Source organism: Bidens hawaiensis, unplaced genomic scaffold, assembly GCF_021521415.1.
Source record: "Bidens hawaiensis isolate Kalapana, Puna unplaced genomic scaffold, B.hawaiensis_p1.1 tig00050472_1, whole genome shotgun sequence".
NCBI lineage: Eukaryota > Viridiplantae > Streptophyta > Magnoliopsida > Asterales > Asteraceae > Bidens > Bidens hawaiensis.
In genome coordinates, this window is record NW_027499024.1 from 5,724 (window position 1) to 32,784 (window position 27,061).

General features: G+C 32.6%; 2 protein-coding genes across 2 annotated transcripts; both read left to right on the top strand.

Annotated features, from left to right (window-relative positions):
* The first annotated feature begins 1,371 nt into the window (after positions 1-1,371).
* LOC143598495 (synaptotagmin-1-like) lies at positions 1,372-8,730 on the top strand. The gene is made up of 12 exons (XM_077076701.1): positions 1,372-1,483; positions 1,743-1,841; positions 1,925-1,975; positions 2,475-2,598; positions 4,953-5,071; positions 5,154-5,255; positions 6,167-6,241; positions 6,342-6,418; positions 6,504-6,750; positions 7,454-7,801; positions 7,890-8,021; positions 8,599-8,730. Exons 1-12 carry the CDS (start codon positions 1,373-1,375, stop codon positions 8,728-8,730), a joined length of 1,617 nt encoding a protein of 538 aa, XP_076932816.1. The 5' UTR covers position 1,372.
* A 3,073-nt stretch (positions 8,731-11,803) lies between these two features.
* On the top strand, positions 11,804-18,172 carry LOC143598498 (L-ascorbate peroxidase 3-like). The gene is made up of 9 exons (XM_077076703.1): positions 11,804-11,898; positions 11,983-12,107; positions 13,702-13,751; positions 13,962-14,027; positions 14,151-14,199; positions 15,532-15,614; positions 16,371-16,450; positions 16,548-16,650; positions 17,947-18,172. The coding sequence occupies exons 1-9, from the start codon at positions 11,804-11,806 to the stop codon at positions 18,130-18,132; spliced, it is 837 nt and encodes a 278-aa protein (XP_076932818.1). The 3' UTR covers positions 18,133-18,172.
* The last annotated feature ends 8,889 nt before the right edge of the window (positions 18,173-27,061 follow it).

Sequence of the window (27,061 nt, forward strand, 5' to 3'; positions counted from 1 at the left end):
AGTTTGCGTATAGCAGCGGAGAGCGGAGGGTATAAAAACGTGTAAAGGTTGGTGTTTCGCATCAATAATTTTTTTATAGGTCTCTTGTGCAAGTGAGTGTTGGGTGACACTAAACATAATATTTGGAAATGGATGTGATTATATCTGATAAATTGTAGCTATAGTCGGTATTTGAATGGGGTTCATGTTGATGATTTTGTTACTTCAACAAAGGATCTTGAAAGATTTTATTCGAATTTTATACCGATTATAAAATAATTATAATCAGAATAGTTTGTATTGTTTTAAAGATTATAAAACTAATACCTGGTACACAGTAATAAAGGGAACAACAATTCCGTTGAATATTTCAATTAATAGTACATATTTATAAAAATATATATACAAGTAGACCATGAAGCAAATAATTATTTGTATACTATTTGTTTTTCAGAATTAAATAACAAAACAAATATAATATATTAGTAAAGAAGTAAAATATGAAAAGTATGATATGTTAGACGATTTCTATTAATTGTGATAAATGCTTTTTTAGATTTAAATAAAAAATAAAATGTATTGATAAAAGTATAATATGAAATTTTCTAAATAAAAAAGTTACAATATTTACCATTATACCCTTGCAATTAATTAAAAGAAAAAAAAATCTGATTGGTTGGAATGACTTTTCTCACCAAAATGAATTTGAACTTAAGTTTATACATACATGCATACATACATGGTATATAATTTTGTTTAGGTCTATGTGATAAGATTAAAAAAGCCATTAAAAAATATTAAAAAAAACCTTTAATGAACACACATAAAAAACAAACATTAAACAAGAATGGACGTAGCAGATATTAATAAACACCCTGTCAGACGTTCATGAACATTCCTTGTTTATGTTCGTTCATTTATTAAACGAACGATGAACTTCTCACCAAACAACTATCAAAAATACTCAATGAACATCCGGTTCATGACCCCACTGGTATAGACTAAAATCATGAAATAAATTTTCATTAGTTACCTTTAATGAAGACAAGTACAAAAACTCAGATCTCTTTGAAAAGAAAACACATTGCCACGCCACGCCACGCCACGCCACGCCACATTGACCCTTAGTTTCCCAAGCAACAGACATATGTCCATATTTTCTCTCTCTTTTATTACAATCCTACCCTTGTCTTTCTATAATAATAATAATAATAATAATAAATATTATTCTAAACAAATACAACACCTTTTCTTTTTCTTTTGTTCTTGTAGCCGGCATAACACTGCGTGATCTGGGGTTTTCCTTCCTAGAGATTTGAAAAACCCAAAAGTGGCCAACTTGCTTATTATCTGTTTAATTCGAATTAACAACAAGCTCTTCTGAATATTTGAGATGGGTTTTATCAGTAATTTGCTGGGTTTTTCTGGATTTGGAATAGGGGTTTCTGCTGGCCTTGTGATTGGTTATTATCTCTTCATCTACTTCCAGCCCACAGATGTTAAGGTATCTTCGATGTTCTTCTTCATTTTGATTTCGGTTATTATAAATCTTTTATTTGTTTGAATGTCTAAAGATCGATTGGATTAATAAAGATAGATAGCGTGTGCTGGTTCTTGTAGAATAAAGTTTACTTTTTTCTTAATCATTTGGGATTTTGGTTACATAAATTGATGTTTTAATTTTTATTTTATTATTATTATTATTTTTTTTTAATGGCTGTGGGTTTGTTCAATTGAGTTTAAAGGGTTACTTGTTTGAGCAGGATCCTATTATTCGCCCGTTGGTCGAACGGGACTCTGAAACGCTGCAACGGATGCTTCCCGAGATTCCATTGTGGGTTAAAAACCCGGATTTTGATCGGGTATGTATTTCATTTTTTCACCACTGAAAGTTTGAAGTTATTAAATATTGAAATTTACGGATGTTTTGAGTGGATCAATGCAGGTTGATTGGCTTAACAAGTTCATTGAGTACATGTGGCCTTATCTTGACAAGGTATGTTAGTAAAACTAGTTATGTTAATTTTTGCGGTTATATAATTTTCTTTATTTTGTGCTACTTTTCATATTTATTTGCTCTTTTATATGTTAGTACTATAGTCTTGTCACCACTTTATGTTATCAGTAGTAGCGTACGACTATTATTATTAGTACATTTTAATTACCTTAGCAACACTTTATATTATCATGTATACTATAGTTTACATGCCAAAGAATAAATAAAACATAGGGTTGTAAATGAACCCAATGTGAACAAACATGATGTTCGTTCAATGAATAAATGAACGAACGCGTACCTGAACACATGCCTAGCTCGTTCATTTATGTTTGTGAATGTTTGTGGATATAAACAAACATGAGCACGTTCATTATATATAGCTAAAACCCTCTTGTTGTTTGTGTTGGATTGTTTGTTTGGTTAAAGTTAAACGGACATGAACAGGAACATGTTTGTTTGTTTTACGGTTAATGTAGTAACCTTTTTGTATTTACAGGCAATATGCAGGACCGCGAAGGATATTGCGAAGCCCATTATTGCCGAACAAATTCCAAAGTATAAAATTGATTCGGTTGAGTTTGAGACTCTTACTTTAGGGTCTTTGCCTCCTACTTTTCAAGGTAACACTCTTCTTTCTGTATTTTCATTTGTTTTACATAATATATATATAATATATTTATATATATATAATATATTTATATATATGTATATGCATGCACACACACACACACATTTATATATGTGTGACATTTTTTTGATTTTTTTTTTATATTAACATTGTTTGAAACCGGTTTTACCATATTTTATATATAAATTTTTATTACATATATAAATCACAAGTTTGTGTATGTGTAAAATTTATGTAATAACAAACTTACATAAATGTAAAAAAAATTTAAATATGTGTAAAAACTAATTTTCATAATTGTAATCGTAAATGTAGATATAAATATAGATATAAAAAGTGATAAAACTACATTCAAATAACATTTACATACAAATTTTTTTTATAAAAAACGTCAGTTATTAAGAGTTCTTTCAAGTTCTTAAAACTCAAAGGGGTTCTTAATTGAAATCTCCCCTCTATATATATATATAGAGGGGAGATTTCAATTAAGAACCCCTTTGAGTTTTAAGAACTTGAAAGAACTCAGTGTAACGATTTTTTTTCGAATTTTTTTTACACATGCGTAGTATTTGTAAGTTACATACACGTAAAAAAATTACAGCATTTTTTACGCATCGAGTCGACTTTTTACACATGTGTAACGGACGTAAAAGTTAGTGTAACCACTTACATATTTATTCTCTCTCCTACTTTGACTTCTTTGCCAGATTTAATCTCAACCACATATTCCAATCCATTTAATTAAATGTGTGGCCTAGAGTTGAGTTCTTAAGTTCTTAAAACTCAACATGGTTCTCAAAATATCCCTCTCATATATATATATATATATATAGGGGAAGGTTCATGTATATTTTAATCTTAACATGATGACGTAGGAATTAATACCAATTTATAAAAAATGAGAGCGTAAGAAACAATACCAATCTACATAAACAATGATTTATAATAACAAAGAAAAAAACTTAAAAATTACAACAAAAGAATCAAAATCAAGAACAAAATAATATCAGCAAATACTTATAACAGCAAAAGAAAAAATCTAATAATAACAAAATATAAAACAGCAAATACTGATAATGTATCATAATCGAAAATTAGCAATACGAACAAAAAATAACAACAAACACCTATAAAATTAAACCTAATGATAACAACAAATTGATTCTCACTGTTTTCATGTTAAGAATAAAATGTATTTGATCATATTTCTATATATATATAGGGGAAGGTTCATGTGCATTTTAGTATTAACATGAGAACGTAGGAAATAATACGAATTTATAAAAAAATGAGAACGTAAGAAACAATCCAACTACAGTACCAATCTACATAAACAATTATTTATAATAACAAAGAGAAAAACCTAAAAATTACAACAAAAGAATCAAAATCAAGAACAAAATAATAACAACAAATACCAACAAATACTTGTATCAGCAAAAGAAAAAATCTAATAATAACAACAAAATATAAATAAGCAAATACTTATAACGTCTCATAATCGAAAATTAGCAAATACGAACAAAAAATAACATCAAACACTTATAAAAGTAAACCTAATAATAACAGCAAATTGATTCTCACTGTTTTCATGTTAAGAATAAAATGTATTTGATCCTGTTTCTATATATATATACATGAGGGGTTGGTATCATTTCGGAATTCCAAAAAAGTTAAGAAGTTTTAAGAACTCATAACAACCAAACATTTTTAAATTTTTTCATATATTAACATTATTTAAGACTAGTTGAACCATATATTTATATATAATTTTTTATTAAATATATAATTCACAAGTTTACATATGTGTAAAATTTATGTGATAACAAATTTACATGTGTAAAAAAAATTTAGATGTGTGTAAAAACTAATTTTCATAATTGTAATCGTAAATATAGATATAAAAAATAAAAAGTGATAAAACTACACTCAAACAACATGAACATACAAAAATTTTATAAAAAACGTTAGTTATTAGGAGTTCCTTCAAGTTCTTAAATAATTTCTGTAATGATATATACAGGATGAGTTTCATTACCGAACTCTTAAATATGTAAATTGAATTTTTTTCAGGATGGAAAATATTGCAACTTTGGAACTTCAATTTTGTTTCATTTTAAAGAAAAGTTTGTCCTAAACTTAAGATTTTGTCAGCTCATTTGGTCCTGTTTTGTTGGAGGTCAAATTTTATAAAATCTTAAAGCTAGGACTTACCAAACACCGATTTGACTATGATGTTTGGAGTTGCATAAAACAGGTCTAAAATACACTTGTCAGTAAAACATTGAAACAGTCATCATAAATTGTGTGCCACATTAATATTTAATATCAAGAATCTGTTTTCAGGGATGAAGGTGTATGTCACCGATGAGAAAGAGTTGATCATGGAACCATCTTTAAAATGGGCTGGAAATCCTAATGTTTCTCTTGTTGCCAAAGCATTTGGTTTAAAAGCAACTGTTCAGGTTATTTACTTTATTTATTTATTTCTTTTACTTTTTTAAGGAAAATGTTTTTTGCTTTTTCTGAAAAATATTATAATTTCAGGTGGTGGATTTACAAGTCTTTGCTGCACCGCGCATCACACTAAAACCGCTTGTTCCTAGCTTTCCTTGTTTTGCTAAGATTTGTGTCTCTCTCATGAATAAGGTAAACTGGGTTCTTTTTGATAGATTCCAAAACACAAATAATAATATAATTATATGCATTGTTAATTTGGAGTCAAGTAGGACTGTCCGTTAACTCGTTAGGAAAAAACTTGCTTGAAATTGGCTTGGTTTCTAGACGAGCCGAGCTAACCTTGATCCGAGGTTGGCTTACTCGCTTGCCTCATTTAATTTTATGTAAATTTTATAAAATAGCATTTTATAGCCAAAGTGAAAGGCACCGAATCCGAACTTTTCATCATTATTCGGTCCATTTCACATCAAGACCTTTTTTTTTCTTCGAAGTTTTAACAACCTAACCAAGCTGAGCCAATTTAATTTGAAACTGAGCCGCGCTCAAGCTCAAGTTTTCAGCTCAATTTTAAAATTCGAGCAAAAACTGAGCCGGGCTAGCTTTTGAAATTGATCCAAGCTGAGATCGAGCTCAAGTTTTCAGCTAGGTTTAAAATTCAGGCCGAACCAATTTTTTTCAAAACCGAGCCAAGCTGAGCTCAAATTTTCAGCTCGGATTAAAATTTCAACACTAGCTTGAGGTCACCTTGGCTCGGCTTGTGAACAGCCATAGAGTCAAGTTGGCAAATCTTGAACCTTAGTTTCTGTAACATCCTTGCTGTTGAGAAACGTTCGTAAATATCGAATTCTTTCAATTTGTTAAGTAATAAGCTACCTATATTATATGCTCTTTTCATCCAACAGATTAGACTTGTCAAACGAAGTTTATGAAAAATTATAGAAAGTACTCAAGTAGCCAAATTTGTATATAATATTAGTATTCTAATAAAAAATCTTGGTTTTGCCACATGTTTGGTAGCCAAGTTTATGTGTCATATTATTATTCAAATAAGAACATATTGATTCTATGCTTTCTTTTCTCACTTTTGCTTCATTTTGCAGCCACATGTTGATTTTGGGCTCAGGCTGTTTGGTGCTGATCTTATGTCAATTCCTGGATTGTATAGGTTTGTTCAGGTAAATGTAGAATGCTTGAATATCCGCTTTATATTTGGTTTCAAGTCAATCTGCTGACTTTATTTTCAAAACAAATAATCTTGAAATCTATCATGTGCAGGAACAAATCAAAGATCAAGTGGCCAACATGTATCTTTGGCCAAGAACTCTAGAAATACAAATATTGGATCCATCAAAGTATGTTTACATAATTATATCCGCTTGTTACGAGTAAAAGTCAACGTCTTGACTATGATCATATTGACTCGTGATCATTTTGCAGAGCGTTAAAGAAACCTGTCGGAATCCTTCATGTTAAGGTTCTGAAGGCGGTGAAGTTGAGAAAGAAAGATCTTTTAGGTGCTTCAGATCCTTACGTTAAGATAAAGCTTACAGAAAGTAAGCTTCCGTCAAAGAAGACGACCGTGAAACATAAGAATTTGAATCCCGAATGGAATGAGGAGTTTAATATGGTTGTTAAAGATCCCGAATCGCAAGCCGTGGAGTTTCAAGTTTATGATTGGGAACAGGTATGGTTTCGCTTGTTTTGATTATTAAAGTCAAATTGACTCTTCTTTATTCCAATTTAAATGTTCTTTTTGGTTAACAAATTTTGATAGCAAATATCTAAGGTTTCATTATGGGTTCATATGATCTTACACCAAAAGACCCTTTTTACCAAAATACCGTTTTTACCGAATTACCATTTTTACCGAAGACTCTTTTTACCGAAATACCCTTTCTACCGAATTACCTGTTTTACCAAGATACCCTGTTTTCACCAAGATACCCTGTTTTCACCAAGATACCCTGTTTTTACCAAGATACTCTTTTTAACCAAGATACTCTATTTTAACCAAGATAACCTGCTTTTTCCAGGATACCCATTTTTTTTACCAAGATACCCATTTTTGTTACCAAGATACCCTGTTTTCACCAAGATACCCTGTTTTTACCAAGATACCCTTTTTTACCAACATACCCTTTGGCCAGGATACGCTTTTACCAACATACCCTTTATACCAAAGTACCCTTATCAAAATAACCTGTATACCAAAGTACCCTTGTATCAAAATAAACTTTATAACAAAGTACCTTTTTACCAAGATAACCTTTTTTACCAATTTACCCTCTTACCAAAAATACACTTCTACAAGAATACCTTTTTTCCAAAATACGATTTTCTGAAATTCCCTTTCACCAAAATACCCTTTTGAATGTCTTGTTTTTTAGGTTGGCAAACACGACAAGATGGGCATGAACGTTGTCCCCTTGAAGGAACTTAAGCCTGATGAGCCCAAAACCGTGACACTCGATCTCTTGAAAAATATGGATCTGAACGATGTTCAAAACGAGAAATTAAGAGGCCAGCTTGTGGTTGAGTTGTTATATAAACCTTTTAAGGATGAAGATATGCCAACTTTTGAAGATGCTGGTGCTGTTCCAAAGGCGTCTGAAGGAACACCGCCAGGTGGTGGTGAACTAGTGGTTAGAATTCATGAAGCTCAAGATGTCGAAGGAAAACATCATACTAATCCTTATGTCAGGATTCTTTTGAAAGGAGAGGAGAGAAAAACAAAGGTGTCATTTATTCGTTTTGTAAAAGGGAGTTTTCGGTTACTCTGATTTTATAAATTTATTCAAGTGTTGAATTTTTTTTCGGGTGCAGCATGTAAAGAAAAACCGAGACCCAAGATGGGACGAGGAGTTCAAGTTCAAACTCGAGGAGCCTCCCGTGAATGATAAGTTGCATGTGGAAGTTGCTAGTGCTTCATCCAGGATCGGGTTACTGCATCCTAAGGTCATAGTGACTTTTGTGATCAAACTTGCTATTTTGCATTGATTATTTTGGCTGATCGAAAACGCTAGAACTTTTTAAAAAGCTCCTGGCATGCAGCTCACTTCTCGAAATCTTGCTAGTTTTTAAAAGAGCCGAGCCGGCTCGACCAGTAAACGTGCTGAGCCTGTGCCAAGGTCGGGTTGTGGCTCGCTCGTTGGAACTTTCAAATTAAAGCCCAAATTTGTGTGTGTGTGTATGTAAATCATGAATTATCTCCTAAAACAGTATGGATATCCACTTTTCATTATTATAGGTAACATCAAATTTGACACGCGTGGTTAGTAACCGTTTTCCGCAACCCCACCATAGAAAAACTGAAATTTGTTTACCTTTAACTAGAAACAAAAAAAAGTCAAAAGTTACTTAATATTTATTTTTAAAAATTTGTATCTATTATGAAAAAGAGTAGTATACTACTCAAAATAAAGAGATGAAGAAAGTCGATTTGGAGAGCGCCTTGGCGCCTTTAGGTGAAGTCTCACTTATATGTGGGCCATATAATGTTGATAATTAATAGTTATTTACTTGTGTAAAACAGGAATCATTGGGGTATGTGGACATAACTCTAGGGGATGTTGTGCACAACAAAAGGATCAATGAGAAGTACCATCTTATTGATTCAAGGAATGGCAAGATCCAAATTGAGCTGCAATGGAGGACTGTAGAGTGAGAGGCATCAAAAAACATTAGTATTTCTTGTTGGTTGTACAAAACGTGTACATTAAATATTATATTGCTTTTCTTGGATTCATGATGCTGCCTTTGTTGACTGATTCCTTATTGGATGGATTGCTTGTTGTGGCTTTGGATATTCTAGAGACTAGAGTGAGCACATTTCTACCAAAATGGAGGTAATCATTACCACACACCATATAATAGGTCAAAGAAAAATACGTAATGACGAAATTGGCCCTTTCTGTATAGTTATTTGTTTATAATTTTGAACGGCGTTTGAAACTACCGTCAATACCCGAGTGAGTCTCATAAGATTGGAATGTCAAACCGTCTATGATGATTTTGACGCTTCAAGCCTACCCACCTAGGAACACCATTAGGGAGTTTATTAGCCTAGTTTTCTTGGTGTTTTGAAAACCAAACCGGATGACCGGAACCAATGATTCTTAAACCCCTACACAAATTGGTATCGGTTCATATTTGGACTAGTTCTACCATTTTTTTTGTATTATTTTAGAAAACTTCTATACCTGATAAATAAATAAAATAAATAATTGGTTGTACCATTTTTTTCGTATTATTTTAGAAAACTTCTATACCTGATAAATAAATAAAATAAATAATTGGTTGTGTCATGTGTTTTATAGATTCATTTTCCCATTTTATGTTTTTATTTGTTTCACCCTTTTGTATTCAATTTCTTAATTTGAAAAATTAATTAAAAATAAGGTAGTAGTAACCATACATAATATAATAACTTATTGATGTATGGGTGAAATATCGTGTATTAAATGAGTCATATCACATGTTTTACGAGTTTATATGTCGGAAACACGATTACTTTGTTTGAGTTTATGATTATAGGTGTGCGGAGCTTAAAGAAGCTAAATTGGAGCATAGGAGATGGAATGGAAATGAAGGTTTTATTGCATGAAATGATAGAGAATTTGAAGACGAAGACATGGCCGAAAACAGGGCATAAACCGGAGTTCAAACGAAGAAGTTACAGGCGAAACACCATGGTGGGTGACAGGCCCACCATAGCCTACGGTGACCCCCCATAGCCTACGGTGGGGCTGCCACCGTAGCCTACGGTGACCCACCATAGCTTACGGTGGGACTGCCACCGTAAAGCAGAAGATGAAGACCGCAGGCTACGGTCTCCACCGTAACCTACGGTGGTGTGACCGTAGCTTACGGCCGCCTGGGGAAAAAACGCGATTTTTAGGTTTTTTCGTCCATATTTAAGCCCGGTTCAACCCTATGCCGCCTATGCTTCATACCCTAACCTATTGGGACGATTTTGGGGCCATTCTAACACCTCCCAATCACCATAATCATCCATGGTTTCATCCTTCCAATCCATAATCGAGCTAATCATGATGAAGAGGCAAGGCTAAACCACTCGTGACCACTTCAGGTGTAGGGTTTGCATATGAACTGATTATTTTTATGAACATTACATGTATTGGGATTTAGTTTTGATTAATCTTTTGGTTGATTGAATCTATTTGTTTATTGGAACCGATTAACAGTTGTTTTTCTAGGACTTTGGTTTATCATCAATTATTTGGTTTGTGTTCATCAACATTTAGGATTAAGTTCTTATCGTCATTGAACCGTTTGCCATTAATCATTGATAGATACTTAGTTTTGTATTAATGAACTAATAATTAGGTAGAACGTGTTCAGTTGTGTTAATTCTTCGGATTAAGTTCTGTGAATCATCATAACCAAACTATTGTGTCTAGTAATCATTTATCTATTCTAATAAACGAATCATGTCTATGCGATTTCCCAATTGTTATAAATTATCGTCAATCTATTCATTGCATTACCTGAAACTAAAGTGTGTCACTGTGTTTCTCTAACTGTTTTACAACCAAATTACTTTCCAAATCGCTTGACATCGTTTGTCCACCCTAGTATAATTAATTTAAAAGCATTAAACTTGATTATCATTTCCACTTATTCCCTGTGGATTCGACACCTTACTTGCCCTAGCTAGTAAAGGTAATTTATAAATGTTTTTGATTGACCTTTCGACATCAATCACTTATATGCTATTTAAATACAAGTTTTCTTAAAATACTTTTATAACTAATTATAATTATTTATTTGATACTTAAAACAAGTTACTAACCTAATTATTATTTATAATCTTTTTTTTATGATTACTTTTTAGCAAAAGCTTACAACAAAAACAATAGTTTAGAAGAATGCAACAACTATATCTTGTCATTTTCCTCTTCTAAAGTTAAAAAAAAATACTATTTAGAATTCCGAAATCTATAAAAATAAAAAGTTAAAATTTTTTTATCGTTATCAATAATCTATCTATGCAATTAATGCAATACAATTTTTTCATTTCCATTCATGAATGATAAAATAAAAAATATATTGTTGTGAGAATCAAACTCCATACCTTGCTTTTAAAATGTTTGTGGCTAACCAACTCAACTAAAATAAATTGATGCTAAGACTATTTTTTTTTCTTAATTGGTATAGATTCACAACTTTTCATTTAAATTTCTTTTAAATACAAATACAAATTATTCTTAATATATGTATTTTAGAAAATTATTTATGTCTATAAATCCATAAGATATGTTATTATTTATATCATTAAATTTAATTTTTTGTTTTATTTTTAAACCATCAGTGTATCTATCCTAATAGAATATTGGTATATTGGTTTATTGGTTTTTAATAATCATAACTATTGTCTTTTGGTCGCCGAAAACCTTAGAACCATCGTCGGAATCGGTTGATGGAGCTCAAGTGGTGGTAGTTGGTTAGCGGTAAGTCAATTGGTGGTGGTTGCGGTGTTCATGTGGTGTTTTCCGTCAACAGATTCGAATTTTCCGGCCAAAAACGTTTTCCCGACGACCTGAAACTAACGGCGTTAGGATTCTGTTAGTCACGAACTATTAAAAACAAATACTTCAAAAGCTGAGACCATCATTAGCCAATTCATTGATTGACCAAAAGGCAATATTCCGAAAATATACATAGCATATTCATTCATTGAGTCAAACCACGTTGGCGGACTTTACATTACCCTTCCGATGGACCTCAACCACAAGCAGATTGATAAAGCTCGTCGGGACCTTCGCGCCTTCATCGCTAACAACAATTGTGCTCCCATCATGCTCCGATTAGCGTATCATTTCTTTTCTTTTCTTATATTCTATTCTATTTAATTAATCCTCCCGTTTTTATTATGATGATGATGATGATGTTGTAGGTGGCATGATGCTGGAACATATGATGTGAACACCAAGACCGGAGGCCCGAATGACTCTATTAGAACCCAGGAGGAGTATACTCACGGCTCCAATAATGGATTGAAGATTGCTATTGACTTTTGTGGTCATTAATCATTCAACTTACATATTCTTATTTTAGGGATCATATGATAATTCGCTAAATCAAGGCTAATTTATTCTACTTCTTTAATTTAATGAATTAGTAATAGTAAGGTCAGTTGATATTTATTTTGTTGTAAATGCTAAACTGTGACACTGTTTCTAGTCAATAGCATTTTTTGAAACTGGTGAGGTTTGTGTATTGGCCAATAATAATCCTACCTTTGAAAATCCTCGCCAAAGGTCCAACCTTTCGACTATTTCTCTCCCAATGGGCATCCGTTAAAAACCACTTAATGCTGCTAAGTGTTTTTCCGAATTTCAAACCGATGTTTTTAGGGCTTTTGATCGGAAGAAAGATACTAGTCGACTTATGTAAAACTTATCTCAAAACGTTGATTCAAATGGCTTGATTTTTGTTAATTGGAAATTCAAACACCCGAATTGATTCACTGTTTCGTCCTTTGGATCACCTTTTCGAGATAATTTTTATATCAGTCGACTCGTATCCTTCTTCCGATCAAAATCCCTAAAACATCGGTTTGAAATTCGGATAAAAACTTAACGACGCTAAGTGTTTTTTAAAGGAAGTTCATTGAGAGAAAAATAGTCAAAAGGTTGGACCGTTGGCAGAGATTTTTAAAGGTGCGATTATTATTGGCCAATGCATTAAAAGGTGGGATCATTTATTCCAATTTGCCTATACTGCTGGAATGTGATCTTAATTCCTCAAATGATTTAATAAGATTGATATTGATTTCTGTGGTAAATCGATTTATCATAGTTCAATTGAAGTAATATATTACCAACTTTTACACTAATTGAAGCTCAAATTAGGCTTCTGTGTGTCACACAAAAGTTCAAATTAGGTTTTTGTGTGAAAAGTAGATTAGTTCTTTAATTTCATGAATTAGTAAGGTTTGTTGATATTCATTTTTGTGGTGATTACTCAAATCACTTACAAAGGCTGATATTATACTGTTGGAATTTGATCTTAATTTTTTAAATGAATTAGTAAAGATTGATAGTATACTATTAAAGTTTGATGGTAATTACTCAAGTGATCTTATTTAATGTGAAGTTGTACTGTTAAGTTTCATGTTGATCACTCGGTAGGATCTTATTTTCATTTGTACTATGATTGGGGCAAAATGATTGCTCCTTCAGCTTCATTTTTATTTTTTATCAATGCAAATCAGGAGGCACCTTTGTTACTAAAAGAAAAACTTGGGCATTATTTTTAGTTTTTGCTAATAAATTTTCTTTTGGCTCAGGACTGTTTACTAGTACAACTATTATTAGTTTCTTACGCATGTAGTGCTTTTGTATCAAATGCTAGTAAGAATTTTGAGTTTAAAAAGAATTAAATGCTAAAAATGATTTATAAGGTTCTTGTGATTTCAAGGTTATTTCTTCAATCAAGTTTTTTGTGTCAATGGTGCATATTTGTTGTGCTTGTGTTTTAATCCTAATTAGTTGTGGGCATTTATCTTGCTACAATTGATATTTGCTTCTACTAAGATACAAATATTGACTTGAGTAAACCACTTGTGATATTTGTTACTTCAATGAAGATATTTTTTTTTTGCATATTGCAGAAGAAATAAAGTCCAAATATCCAAGGATTACATATGCAGATCTATATCAGGTGAACTCAGTTATACATTGGTACTATTTAGTTTCATTTCTATAAATTTAGACAAACGCTTCTTGGTGATTGAGATATATTAAGAGATATAATTCCAGATTATTGTTTGTGGTGACTTAGCTCCTATTCTATAACACACACACACACAAGCACGATACATGACATATGAAAGTGTAACCTGTTATTGACCATGAAAGACACTGTTTGTAGCTTGCCGGAGTTGTCGCTGTGGAGGTTACTGGTGGCCCAACTGTGGACTTTGTTCCTGGTAGAAAGGTATCTTGGAATTTATAACATTTTTATTTTTCAAGTTTTTATGTTGACTAGTCTTATGTATTTTTCTTTTGAAAGGGGACTAGTCTTTTTTATGTATTATCCTATCTTCTGTCGTTTTTCTAGGATTCAAAGATCTCTCCCAAGGAAGGCAGACTCCCAAATGCTACCAAAGGTTTTGGATCCTACTTTTATATATTATTCATAATCATATGTAGCAAATGGTGTCTCTTTTTAAAGAGCTTCTTGGTATACATGATGTTTCCAGGAACAACTTTGAAGTTTTCATTTACATTACTAAAAGTAGAGAAGCTTACATGATCACCTGTGTGTACACACATACACATAGTGTCGGGGATATGATGTTGTAGGGGAAGATAATCGTGAACGGTTTTAAAGCATGAACGAACATAGATAATATCTTTTGGGACTTTCCAACATGAAAAATTCCTAACTAAAATTTTCACAAATTTCAAGTTTTCAACAAGTGAATGTGTTACTCGTTAGTAAGGAAAGACCTGAATTAATCGAATAGTCAGCTAAAGAATATACTTTAAAACAAGAAAACTTAATCCTAACTCTGGCATTCTGGCAATAATTATAACTGTTAGCTAATTAACTTTAAGTATTTGACTCATTTGAAGTAAATTTAGATTAATTTGTGCCTGTTTATCTACTATGAAGGGAACATTTGGTTCTAGTGCTTTTGCTTTTAGATAGTGTTCTTATTAACCAATCTGGTTCTATCATGCACATGATTCAGGAGTTTATTATGCATAGCTGTAATGAATCACTAGAACAAAAGGGTGTTTTGGTTCATCGCCCATGAAAGCAGCCATTGGCTAATTGCAGTCTTTTTTCAACTAAATACCAGTTTGCATTAACCTTTGCATGGTGTTCACAGTGCAACCACTTCTTAGTACATAAAACATACTTTGCATCATAGTCTTCTTCCATGGTACCCTGAGGGCCTACTGTTATGATTAAATGGCTTATGCTCACAAATGAATTCAAGTATTCTATGATCTTTTATGAAGTCTAAACATAAGGGGTTTTTTCAGAATCAATCCATGCTAGATGATAAAGTTTGGTTAGGAAGATAAATCCTAACCAAAGATGAGTAAGTAAATCTTAATTTGAACTCTAAGATAGAATAAATGCATTTGAGCTCCTATACGATTCTGAAGACAGAAAATAGAAATATGTCACTTTGTCATTGGACCCTTTCGGACTGACCATGTGAATTTTATTAAATTCGTACAACCTAAAGCAAGTTTGGCAGAATCCGAAAGATGGTTGTTTATGATGACATGATCACATTGGTTCATGAGATGATATATATCTTTTAAAGTTGGCTCCCCTTATTTGTTAATTGTTATGCATGACAGGAGTAGAGTGTAGATATGTTTCCAGTACTTGCTATGGTTGTTACTTTCATTAATATGGTAGTATACTGATGTAAATATCATTTACATTCTTGTACTGAAATCGTGATATACTAATTTAGGTGCACCACACTTGCGGGACGTATTTTATCGCATGGGTTTATCTGACAAGGATATTGTAGCCCTGTCAGGAGGACACACTCTGGTAAGTTGCTAATTACCTGTTATAATAATACCTTAATGTCCGGGCCATATCCAAGAATCGTTAAAACTTTTTGGGCCGAAGGCAAGAAAAAATTTGGGCCTTAAGTAAAATGGCTTTTTTAGTTCGGTTTAAACAATTAAAATTTTAAATGGGCTTATTGGATTATGGTTTGGGTTGTGCAAAAAAGTTTTTTCTTTTTTGTAAAATGGGCTTAAATGAATTGGGTGATGGGGCCAAAAGCCTCCCCCCCCGGGCGCGCCTCCTCTCTCCCTCTTCAGAGTCGTCCCTGCTTAATGTTCTTCTGGCAGGGTATTAGGGTCAAATCCGGCTTCTACTTGTTTTCTCCCATATTATTTAATTATTTTTATCATATGCTTAGATATAAAAATAGTTATTACATATATATATATATATATATATATATATATATATATATATATATATATATATATATATTAAATAAAAAATATATAAGTAAAAGGCTTGATTAAACTCGCGAGCCGGTTTAGGCTTGAGCTCGATACGTGAAGCTTGGGCTTGCGCTCGTTTATTAAGTGAGCCTTATTAAAAGCACAAGCTTGTTTAAGCTCGGCTCGATTCGACTTTTTAACGAGCCGAGCTCGAGTAGCTCACGAGCTCCACTCATTTACACCCCTAGGGTCCTGTGAGTTTTTCGAGTGACAGGTTCTCATAGCTACCAATAAAAAGTTCGTGTTTGAGTTGTCTAAACATAATTCTGTAACTCTAACGATGCAGGGAAGAGCACATGCAGATAGATCAGGCTTTGAAGGCCCTTGGACTAGCGAACCGCTGAAATTCGATAACTCATATTTTGTGTATAACTTACTCAACCTTAATTTTCATTTGTTCTTTATGCTAAAGTAATAACAGTATCTTCTTTTAATTAAAATGACATTAATATTGTGTAACCAGGGAACTTCTGAAAGGAGAATCAGAGGGGCTTTTGAAACTTCCGACTGACCTCGCATTGCTGGACGATCCTGTGTTCCGCCATTATGTTGATCTATACGCTAAGGTAATTTCTTGTATTTAACTATAATAATTATAAACAACTAGCACTCGGTCCCACTAACCGTCCTTTAATCGAGTAGGTAGGTATCCTTAACTACTAAAATGGGAACATATGAACAAACAAACTTAAATCCAAAATACAGTTGTGTGATTGGTTTGCCTAGATTGACAGTTGGGACCCTCTCTGGATTATTGACTACTGGTCTGCTTCCATTCTTCATTTTTAACTGTCCCCACCCTATCAACCTTGTAATAATAGCAACTCACATGTTGCCACCAACCTTTGTCATATAAAACTAAATCCTCCTGGATATAACATGACTTAGATTCCATCTCATACCAATAGTTGTATAGTACAATCTTTACGCCTCACTTTATCTCTCTAATTAATAATAAGAGAAAATTACAAAAATGTCATATATGATATAAAGTGGATACAAAGAATAAACTAGATTTATGAAAAAAGTTTGTGCGCGGCAAAAATTTCACAAATCAATAAGAAAGGTAGAATATAAAGTTGTTAGGATTTGCAAATTTTGAAGGTCATGTCTTGTAGACGTGCAATAATTTCACCTATTTAATGACTACTGAGGTAACTAACTTATTTGATTGATATACACCCAACCAAAACTTTTTTCTTTGAATAGCAAATCTATTTCCACCTAAAATCCTCCTAATGTTGCATTTTATGCTCCCAACCGAAACTAAAAAGTTCATATATACCTAGCTATAATGAATTTGTACTTAATGACCATTCTACCCTTTCCATTATATTTGTTTAAACCTTATTTTTTATTTGGATTATGATAAGCAAGATGGATATATGAGCTTTTAAAGTTTTAGAAAAAAATGGGTAGAAAAAAAAAAGTTGAAGTCAAAGCTGGGCATATATGAAATTTTAAGCTTTAGAAAAATAAGGGTAAAATGGTCAGCTAATTTGTTTTTGTGAATAGGGTATATTTGATATTTTAACTATTCTGTAAATATATATGATATTTTTAGTTTTCCATGGGCATATATGGTACTTTCTAGGGTATATATGAAATCCCTCAATGATTTTCGGATTTGTAAGTTTCAAGTCATTTATTGTGATACACAAATATAAAGTAGATACGTGATAATTTCATGACTTTAGAGTTCACAACTTGTTTGAAATGGACACTGACGTGTAAATAAATACCCAATAAACGATTGTTCTCATGATTTTCTCAAATATCAATTCTCAGCTTTTGAATTCTCAAAACATCCTTGTAATTATACGAGGTTGTCAAGCTCTTATCTTATGTTCCTTGATGTTCAGGACGAAGATGCATTTTTTAATGATTATGCAATATCACACAAGAAACTATCTGAATTAGGGTTCAACCCAAATGCTAAAAAGGTAGCCGACAGCGTCGTATTGGCACAAAGTGCAGTTGGAGTTTTGGTGACTGCTGCTGTTGTGATTCTTGGTTACGTTTATGAAGCCCGCAAAAGGACCAAGTAAACAAACAAACCGTCAAATTTTAAGCAAGGTGCAAGGTTCGACACGGGTTACAAGCTTGTGTACAGTTGTTTTCCTGAATCCTGGATCTACTGAAAGGATTCATACCTAAACATATTACAGTTATTGAGAATTTGACTTTGTGTTTGGTTAATCAGTACGCAAAATAATGGAGTCATTAATGTTTCCACCAGAATGTACCAACTTAAATTCCTTTGTCTCGACTCAGGTTTGTTAATTAATATATTAAGTTTTAGATCTGATCACATGCTATGCTGGTTTAATTGGTTTAAATTATATTTGTTGAGTTATTATTAATTCCTTCATTTTAAATTATCAGACAATAAGTTGTATTAAAAAGTGTTTTGTTGTTTGAAAGTATTCGAGGTACCGTTAAACTATTTTTTTGATGAATTTAAAATAATATGTTCCTTAAAATTTAAATTAAGCTGTTTTTTAGTACTTCGTTTGTAATAGATATATATTTGAAATGTTACTGTGATTTCTAGAGTAATCAGATTAAAATGGGAATTATTTTGTCAACCTACGGAAATCTTTAATTGTTAGGAACCAAAAGTCTTTTTTGTTACAAACAATCATGAAACATGGGGTGAACAATGGGAAAAACGAACCACAGCCTAAAACCGAACGAAAAGAACCGAGCCGAACCGGCTTTTATAGTTTGGATTATGGTTTTATATGCATAATTAAATAACTTACCAGGATAGACATTAAAACCAACTTTTATATTTTCTTATTGATAATGCTACATGTCAAAAAAGTAAGTCACAATCTTTGCATATAATATTAGCTATGTTTTCTTCATTATAAGTTGATCAGATTACTGATATTTGATTTGGCCCAACATATAATTGGTTTTGTTAATTAATTGAAATAACCAAACCATATATTTAAAGCCAATGGTTAACAAAACTTATCGAATCATCTTTTTTGATTGCCAAATTAACCGAGCCGGTAATAACCAAAACTTATCGGTTATATAAAACGGTATCATCAGTTATAGGTTTAACTTTAACCATAACCGAACCGAACCGACCTACGTTCACCCTTTTAAACGGATGCTTGCATATTCGTTACGCCAAAAGAGGAAGCCATTTTAAAATATTGCATTTAGAAGTTGCCTTGATATGCTTTCTGTTACTATCTGTAAAATCTCTCAATTTTAGTTACACTGTTGATCCTACATGTATGGAATGAGAACTTCATTCTTGATTTTAGGTGAAAAAAAAACATAGACTAAACTATAAAACACTTGGTAATTTCTATCTTTCTCAATGAAATCATTAATGCAATAAATAACGTAGCCCGAAATGTATTATCTAAAGAACGAGAACCAACCATAGAATATCTGCACCGAAAATACGAAAATACCAATTCCAATTTCATTCCATCATATCTTAATTTGTTAAAATCTGATTCCTTTAAATTAATTTTTTTAAAATAATTATTATGAAGAAACACCTCTAAAACTAAACCTGATTACTCCAATTTGATAACAATCACCACCTATTTCTTGTGGATCAATATTTTGGGTGTATTCCAATTGCGTAGAAGCAATAAATTAAGACAATGAATACGGTATTGACGTATACATTTAAGAAAAAGTACTCATTTTGATAAATAAGGTTCATGCGTTTTAATAACAATTTACAAATGTTAATGCACAAGGTACACACTAGTGAGAAGAATATAGCCATGTTGATGATGTGTAAGTTGCAAGTTAGTGTAAGAAATAAATAAATTAGGTTAATTCCATTTTGTAGAGTGTGGCATTCATGTGCAAATAATTGAATCTGCCAACTTCCCTCCATTATCTCCTACCTAAACTCATGCTTTTGGTCTTTCCTAGTTTGGCGGTGTGTGTTTGGTACCTTCAACCTTCCTCTTTAATTTTTGAGTAAATTGTGGTTTTTGTTCCTGTGGTTTGTTTAAATCTGCAGTTTTAGTCCAATAGTTTCAAATTTGTTATTTTCGTCCCTGTGGTTTCATTTCACTCGCAATTAAACCCGATCTCACTAACTCCGTTAAGTCTGACCGTTAAACCCATTAGCGTGCCCCTCACATCTGGGGCATTTTTGTCCTTTTTTCTCAAATACACCCAGCCCTCTCACGTGAGGGGGCTTGTGAATTAAAGCTGGGTTTATTTGGGGAGAAAAAAGGACAAAACTACCCCTCACATGAACGGCCAGACTTAACGGGGTTAGTGTGATCGGGTTTAATTGCAAATGAAATGAAACCACAGGGACGAAAATAACAAATTTGAAACTATTTGACTAAAACCGTAGATTTGAACAAACCACAGGGACGAAAACCGCAGTTTACTCTTAATTTTTTCTCATATTTATTCCACCAAAATATATCAACTTTCCTAACTTTGCACTTTTCATTTTATTCATTTCTAATACATAATTATATTTTTTCCAACAAATAACCTAAAATATGCATACATCAACATTGCAATTTACATATATAAAAGCAAACGACAATTTACTTCGTAATTTTTTTGTGTTTGTTTCTTAGGGTGTATAAAAACTAAAATCTTTGTAAAGTTTTCAAACTATAATAATAGTAGATAGCACTCAAGTGCAAAGTAAGCCATCATTAAGTCGATATGATTAATTTTCTTGCTCTTATAATCAATCAGTCAATCAATCATGCTCAAAAATCTATTGTATTCATGCTAGGATTAAAGTTTAGGGTTTTACTATGACTACACTGCTTAAAGGTTAGGGTTAATGAAGAAGAGTTCAATTGTAGAGGGTTTGAATGTTAGGGTTGCCATCCTATCTAGGGTTTGGTAGTTGCATGGATTCAATGAATGCTAGCGAAGGTCCTAATAAAAAAACATATGTCGTCAAAGGTGCACAAACGGTAAAGGATCGGAGAACACATAGCTGAAGGATTTTGACGACGTAGATGTTGGTCCCCGGTTGGTACAAGAAATTATGAATAACGTGTAAGGTTTTTTTAAGAAGGGGGGAGGGGGGTGTTGTGTTACAAAATTTATGCTAAAAGTTATAATGATTACGAATTTGAATATATTTAACTTAGGGATTTAACATATTTCCCCTTACTAAACACTTTAAATTACATATTTCCCCAATCAATAAAATCAAATTACATATTTCCTCTTTTTAGCAAATTACTCAATTACCCTTATTTAATTAAAAAAAAATACAAACTTATATTAATAATTATAAAGTTAACCCACATCATCTATCATCTTCTCCAATCTACTCAGCTTGATTTTCCGGCAACTTTCCAATCACTTGGCACACCTCTTACCTCCTCAACGCCACCTCCTCTGAATTCCATCGCATCCCTCTACATAGCCCCACCGGCGACGTCGATTACTGTGCCTCGCTCAGATCTGAAAAACGTGAGTTGTAGTAGTAGTCTCCGGAGATGGATTGAGCAAACATGGTAAACGAAATGGTGGTAAAACTTACAAATCATTTGAACTTGTAGTATGTGATTAGACACTTGTTTGTTTTATGAGGCTAAAATTATGTTTTAGCACGAAGAAGATTTGGTAAAGAAAATAACCACGAAGAAGAAACAGATTGGTGGTCTACAAAAATTGGTGTCATTTTTTTCTTTATATAAAGGGTAAAATCGTCCATTAATTTGTTAATTTTAATAAAATAGATATATATGTAATATATGCATTTTAGGAAGGGGAAATATCTAATTGATTTTTATAAATTGAGAAAATATGTAATTAAAGATCTTATGAAGGAGATATATGTAAATGCTTCTTTAAATTAAACCATTACATGTATTATATCTTTTGGTATTTACTTATTTTTTATTGTTATTTAATAGCCCGCTTGTTATGTTTAAATCTTTTGTTTTGATTGGAGTAATTTCATCATTTGATAGTTCATAACTATAACCGTGTCTCTCTTCTATATATGAACTAACCATTACATGTATTATATCTTTTGGTATTTAGTTATCTTTTATTGTTATTTAATAGCCCTTTTTATGTTTAAATCGTTTGCCTTGAATAGAGTAGTTTCATCATTTCATAGAACGATATATGAACTAGGTTAATGACTCATTTATCACATGTACATAAATTATAAAAATATGCACATATAAATATATGCTAAATATTTGAAAATTTTGTAAAATGTCATATTTTGTAATGAAAATAGAATGGTGGCGGCGAAAGTCATGGCAAGAATAGTAACATAGTAAAATGAATGAGCATACCGTTTGGTAGCAGATTGATTATTTGGTGCATAGAATTAGCATATAAAATAACAATATAAAGTAACAAAGATCAATAAATGAGCATAAAAGTTGTTGATGAGAAATTAACGGCGATTAGCATGCGAAGGACAAATGCGATTGTAGAGGGGTTCATAATTAGAGTTTCTGTAAAAACTAAGGTTAATGAATGAAATTAGATTATAGGTTCCGATCTTATATTTGACTTTTATAATCATAAATATCAGTTGATTCACAACCCGAATTGGGAAAATTCATGATGAATGCAAGTAATTAAGTTTGAAATCCGCCTAACTAACTAACATGTATGTTTTCAACCAATAAATCTACCATGAGAATGAGGAATTCGTTTCTTGAACGTGTTACGTAGCGTTTATTAGCCGAATCAGGGGCAATTGGGGGCTGAAGGAGAATCAGGCGATTGGGGCTTAAGGATGTTTTGTTAGGGTTAGCACATATATTAACCATAGTTATATATTAATTTTTGTGCTCAAAGTTGACGAAAAATCACATTAACAGTTAGTGAACAATACTTTTTTCACTAGTTTTGCCAACAATAATTTGTTCATAAGTTACGACCTTTATCTCAAAACACAATTCCACATGATTAGAGTGATTGTTAAAAGAAAAGTGAAAATTTACTGAGTGCATCGAAGAATTATAATCGGAAGTACTAAACAAATTATTATAGTATATATCCATATATAAGGTAAGGGTGTCAATTACTAACATGACCCTAAATACGTAATGAAGATAGTTCGTTTGTAGGCCATGATGTATAACCGATTGTATAAGATCGACTTGTTACTCTATTTTGTATTAAAATAAACATTATTTTGTAATATAGCCAACCCACCGGCCATATGTGTCGATAAACCCATTTACTACAACTCATGAACATGTTTAATCCATTTGCAACTTGATTACAATTTGTTTATGACTCGTCAACTCATTTGTGACATGCCAAGCAATTCGACTAAGATAAATGGGTTTGTTTACAAGTATAAATGTATGGGTTTTCATTAATTTAACTCATCAACACGTCAAACATGTGTTCAACTACCCTACTTAAAGAAGAAAAAAAACTTCTTTTTTGTTCGCCAATGAAACCATTATTCATTGTATATATTTCTAGGTCATGCAAGTGGTCCTTCCTTGTTACATACAACATCAAAACCTTGTTATAGAAAGGAAATTGAACTTCATTCTCTCAATTACTACTTCCATAATTCCTTTTGTCAACCACGCAATATGATTCTTAGCTTTCGCTTGTATTAGGCCAAATCGGCAAAAATATTAGATAGCGGTTTCAGACAGGATTTTTCATCAAAATAGAAAGACTAGAAAGTCGTCACACATACACTAAAGATGTGCGGTTGTGAAAAGGAACGTGAACAAGAATAATAACAATATAGAGCCACACATTTAAAACGTCTCTATGCCAAAAGGAAAATCTAAAATTGAGGCGATCACCCACACCCAACTATACCTCTAGAAGTAGTGGCATCACATTAATGGATTTGACATGCCTTCCTTGGTGTTTTTGGTTCAATAATGACTTAAATATTCTCGAACAGTAAGGGGTTTTTCAATGACATCCTAACATATTGTACTGTATATGAGTCTAGTTTTCATGTTTCAGGAGTAGAATAAAAACACGACTATTATATACTTTTCACAAGATGATAAACGAAAGAAATTATGGCGGCTCAAAAGGCCGGAAGAAAGGATATTGAACATGCATTTGATATCTTCAAAGGAAAGTGGCACACTGGCACTGACACATAGTGAGCAACCCAGCATGGTCATGGTCGCTAAAAAAAATTAGACGAATGATGTATGCAATGCTCATTATGCATAACATGATTATCGAAGATGGTCAGGTAGTTTTTGTGTATAAAGTAGATGACATGCATAAACATTGAATATTAAGTGGTTGATGAAACACAAGAGAATATAATGGATTGTCTTTGGAGAATAGAGATACACACAATGCACTACACTCGGATTTGATCGAACATATATGGACACTAACGTCTTATATCGGCGACAATGACTAAATAGCTTTATTTACTTGTTTATTCTTTTAAAAAACTTACGTATGGTTCTTACACTTTATTTTTAAATTTAGTTATCAATAACTAAATATTAATTATTTACATTTTAATTTATTTAAAAACTAAAAGGATATGATATTAAAATAGTATAGAAAAAAGGAACGGAAAATATAATGGATATAATATAGGTTGACTGTAGGGTAAATGATGAAAGAGTTGCTCAAGTGACCAAAAATGAAATGTATCACGACCTTACGATGATAAAAGTGATCCCAAAAGTATCAATTAAAACACTCACAAAATTGGGTAGATGTAAAAGATTGGAAGACACAGAATAAAAGTCGGTTCTACGTCTACCTATCTAACTAGGGATGATCAGATGGTACTGGGTATCGCTATCGAAACAAGTGCCATTGGTGCTAATTCGGTACCAACTATTTGATGTTTCGGGCAATAAGATTCGGATCGGTACTGATATTCATTGATTTTTACTTACGGTACCGAACCGAGCATTTTTAGTACCAATACTGATACCAAGTTCTTTTGAAAAAAGAAAAAAAAAACAAGATTGGAAAATTCGAGATCAGTCCCGATATGGTAGGAAGCTTACTCCTACATCTAAGTTAATGAAGCACTAATATTTTCCAGTAAAAATCAATATCAACTCTCTCTTTCTCATTTAATACAATTAGGCAAAACCTACCGTATTAATTTGTGTTGGCCAATTCATTATTGGGCTTGTGGGATAATAGTTGTAAAACAAACCATTTGATCTTTAAGGCTACCAATCTAACTTTGCAACATCTTCTTATGGATTCAAAATGGCAGAAAAGCGTTGGTTTAACAAGCATTATCATACTAGGGGTGGCGGAGGGCAGTTTCGTCCCTTAGCCTCCTTCAACTTCTTTGGCCTCCTTCACTCACATCATACTAGGGAGTGCGACTTCACACACTCGTGATTCCTATATAAAAGAACTTTATTTTATATAAAAGTTATTATTCAATAAAAGTTAAGAGTTAATTCCATAGATGGTCTATGTGGATGGTACGGATTTGATTACTTAGTCGGTTTTGTTCTTGATCATCATTGTTCAGCTTTTCAGATTCAGATCAAACCCCAAGAATACGACATAAAGCCCCAAAAACCCATTCTTAGTACAATATTCACCAAAAACGTAATGCATGGAATACAATCGGCATACTACACATGTCAAGACTTTGTCTTCAATGAGATAAACGGATTAAGTCTTCCATCTTTAATAGGAAATGTTGCTACAAGGCGGTAGCTAACAAGAAGGATATGGCCGTCCAAGAGTATGTATCTGAACCAGGGCTTCTAGACCAGCTGCTAACAACAAAGAACACGACCGGTTAGTCTCACCGTAGGAGGGGGTCTCCTACGATCAACCTCCGGCTTGAGAATCAGTGATGTGATACGATTATAAAGTTTTAGGAGTTTATAGGGAGAGTTAAGAGAAAACGGGATAAAGACGGAATGATCATAACTTTGGTGAAGAGTTCCTTATAAAGGCAGTCGGAAGCTTCCCGGGGGGAAGCTAAAGCTTCTTAAGAGGAAAATGTCAGCTTTCCTTTCAGCTTGCGCATGCTGGATGTATGTCATTTCCATATATGCTTTGCTTAGCTTTTATTTGTCTTCTTGTTGCTTTTGCTTTATGGCAGATTGGCAGTCATTAGCTTTTCTCAGCTTATGACTTTATCTGACATTACTGTACCCCTCTTGGACAACTTGGGAACCTTGTTGGGCAAGTGTCAAGCTTCCTGTCTGAAAGCTTATGTTTATTGCTTTCTTATTCCTAAGCTTTCCTAGCCTATTAGCTTGTATTCGTTGTTCCTTTACTTTTAAGCTTCTTTAGCTTGTGGGTAGTGGTACCCACGTCATCAGAAAATGAACACATTTTGTTAGTAAAATGATTTGAGACTTCGTCTTTAATCGATTACCAAGAAACCAATTATCTATCTTACATTCTATAAATATCCTACATCAAATTAATCGAATCGGTAAGTCAAGTTTTTCATAATCATCTGCTTCCTTTAATCATGGAAATCTTTTAGTCGTTCTTATCTTATCACTTTCACTCAAGACATGCACAACACACTTTATGTTAGTCAGCATGCTCTTAATGTACTTGGTTTATTCATTTGATTGTGTTTTGAGATTGTTCAAGTTATAATGAGTATTGTTCTTACTATTGTTCACGATCGATCACTGCATGTTTGAAGATTGTTCATAATCAAGTTTGTTCTTAATTAATTAAAACACTATGAGCATTGTTCATAAGCTATTAACTGAACCGTTCATTGAAACTGTCTGATTATTAAAAATAATTAAATAACAAATTATCAATTATAGGTGATGAGTTATGGTCTCGAATCTGGGTTGGAATCAAATAGCTAAAGAGACAGATGACAAAAAGGTGCACTTTGACGATGCGCACCCTTTAGTCGAGTACGCCCAAAATACTGCGTAGCAAAAGATACAAGGCATGGCGTATTACGCCAGGAATGTGCAGGAAAAGGCACCAACAAGGTAATGATACTTGTAAGTGCGGTATGCGCGAAACCACCATTGTAGACCGCGCAAGGAACAATAGTACAAG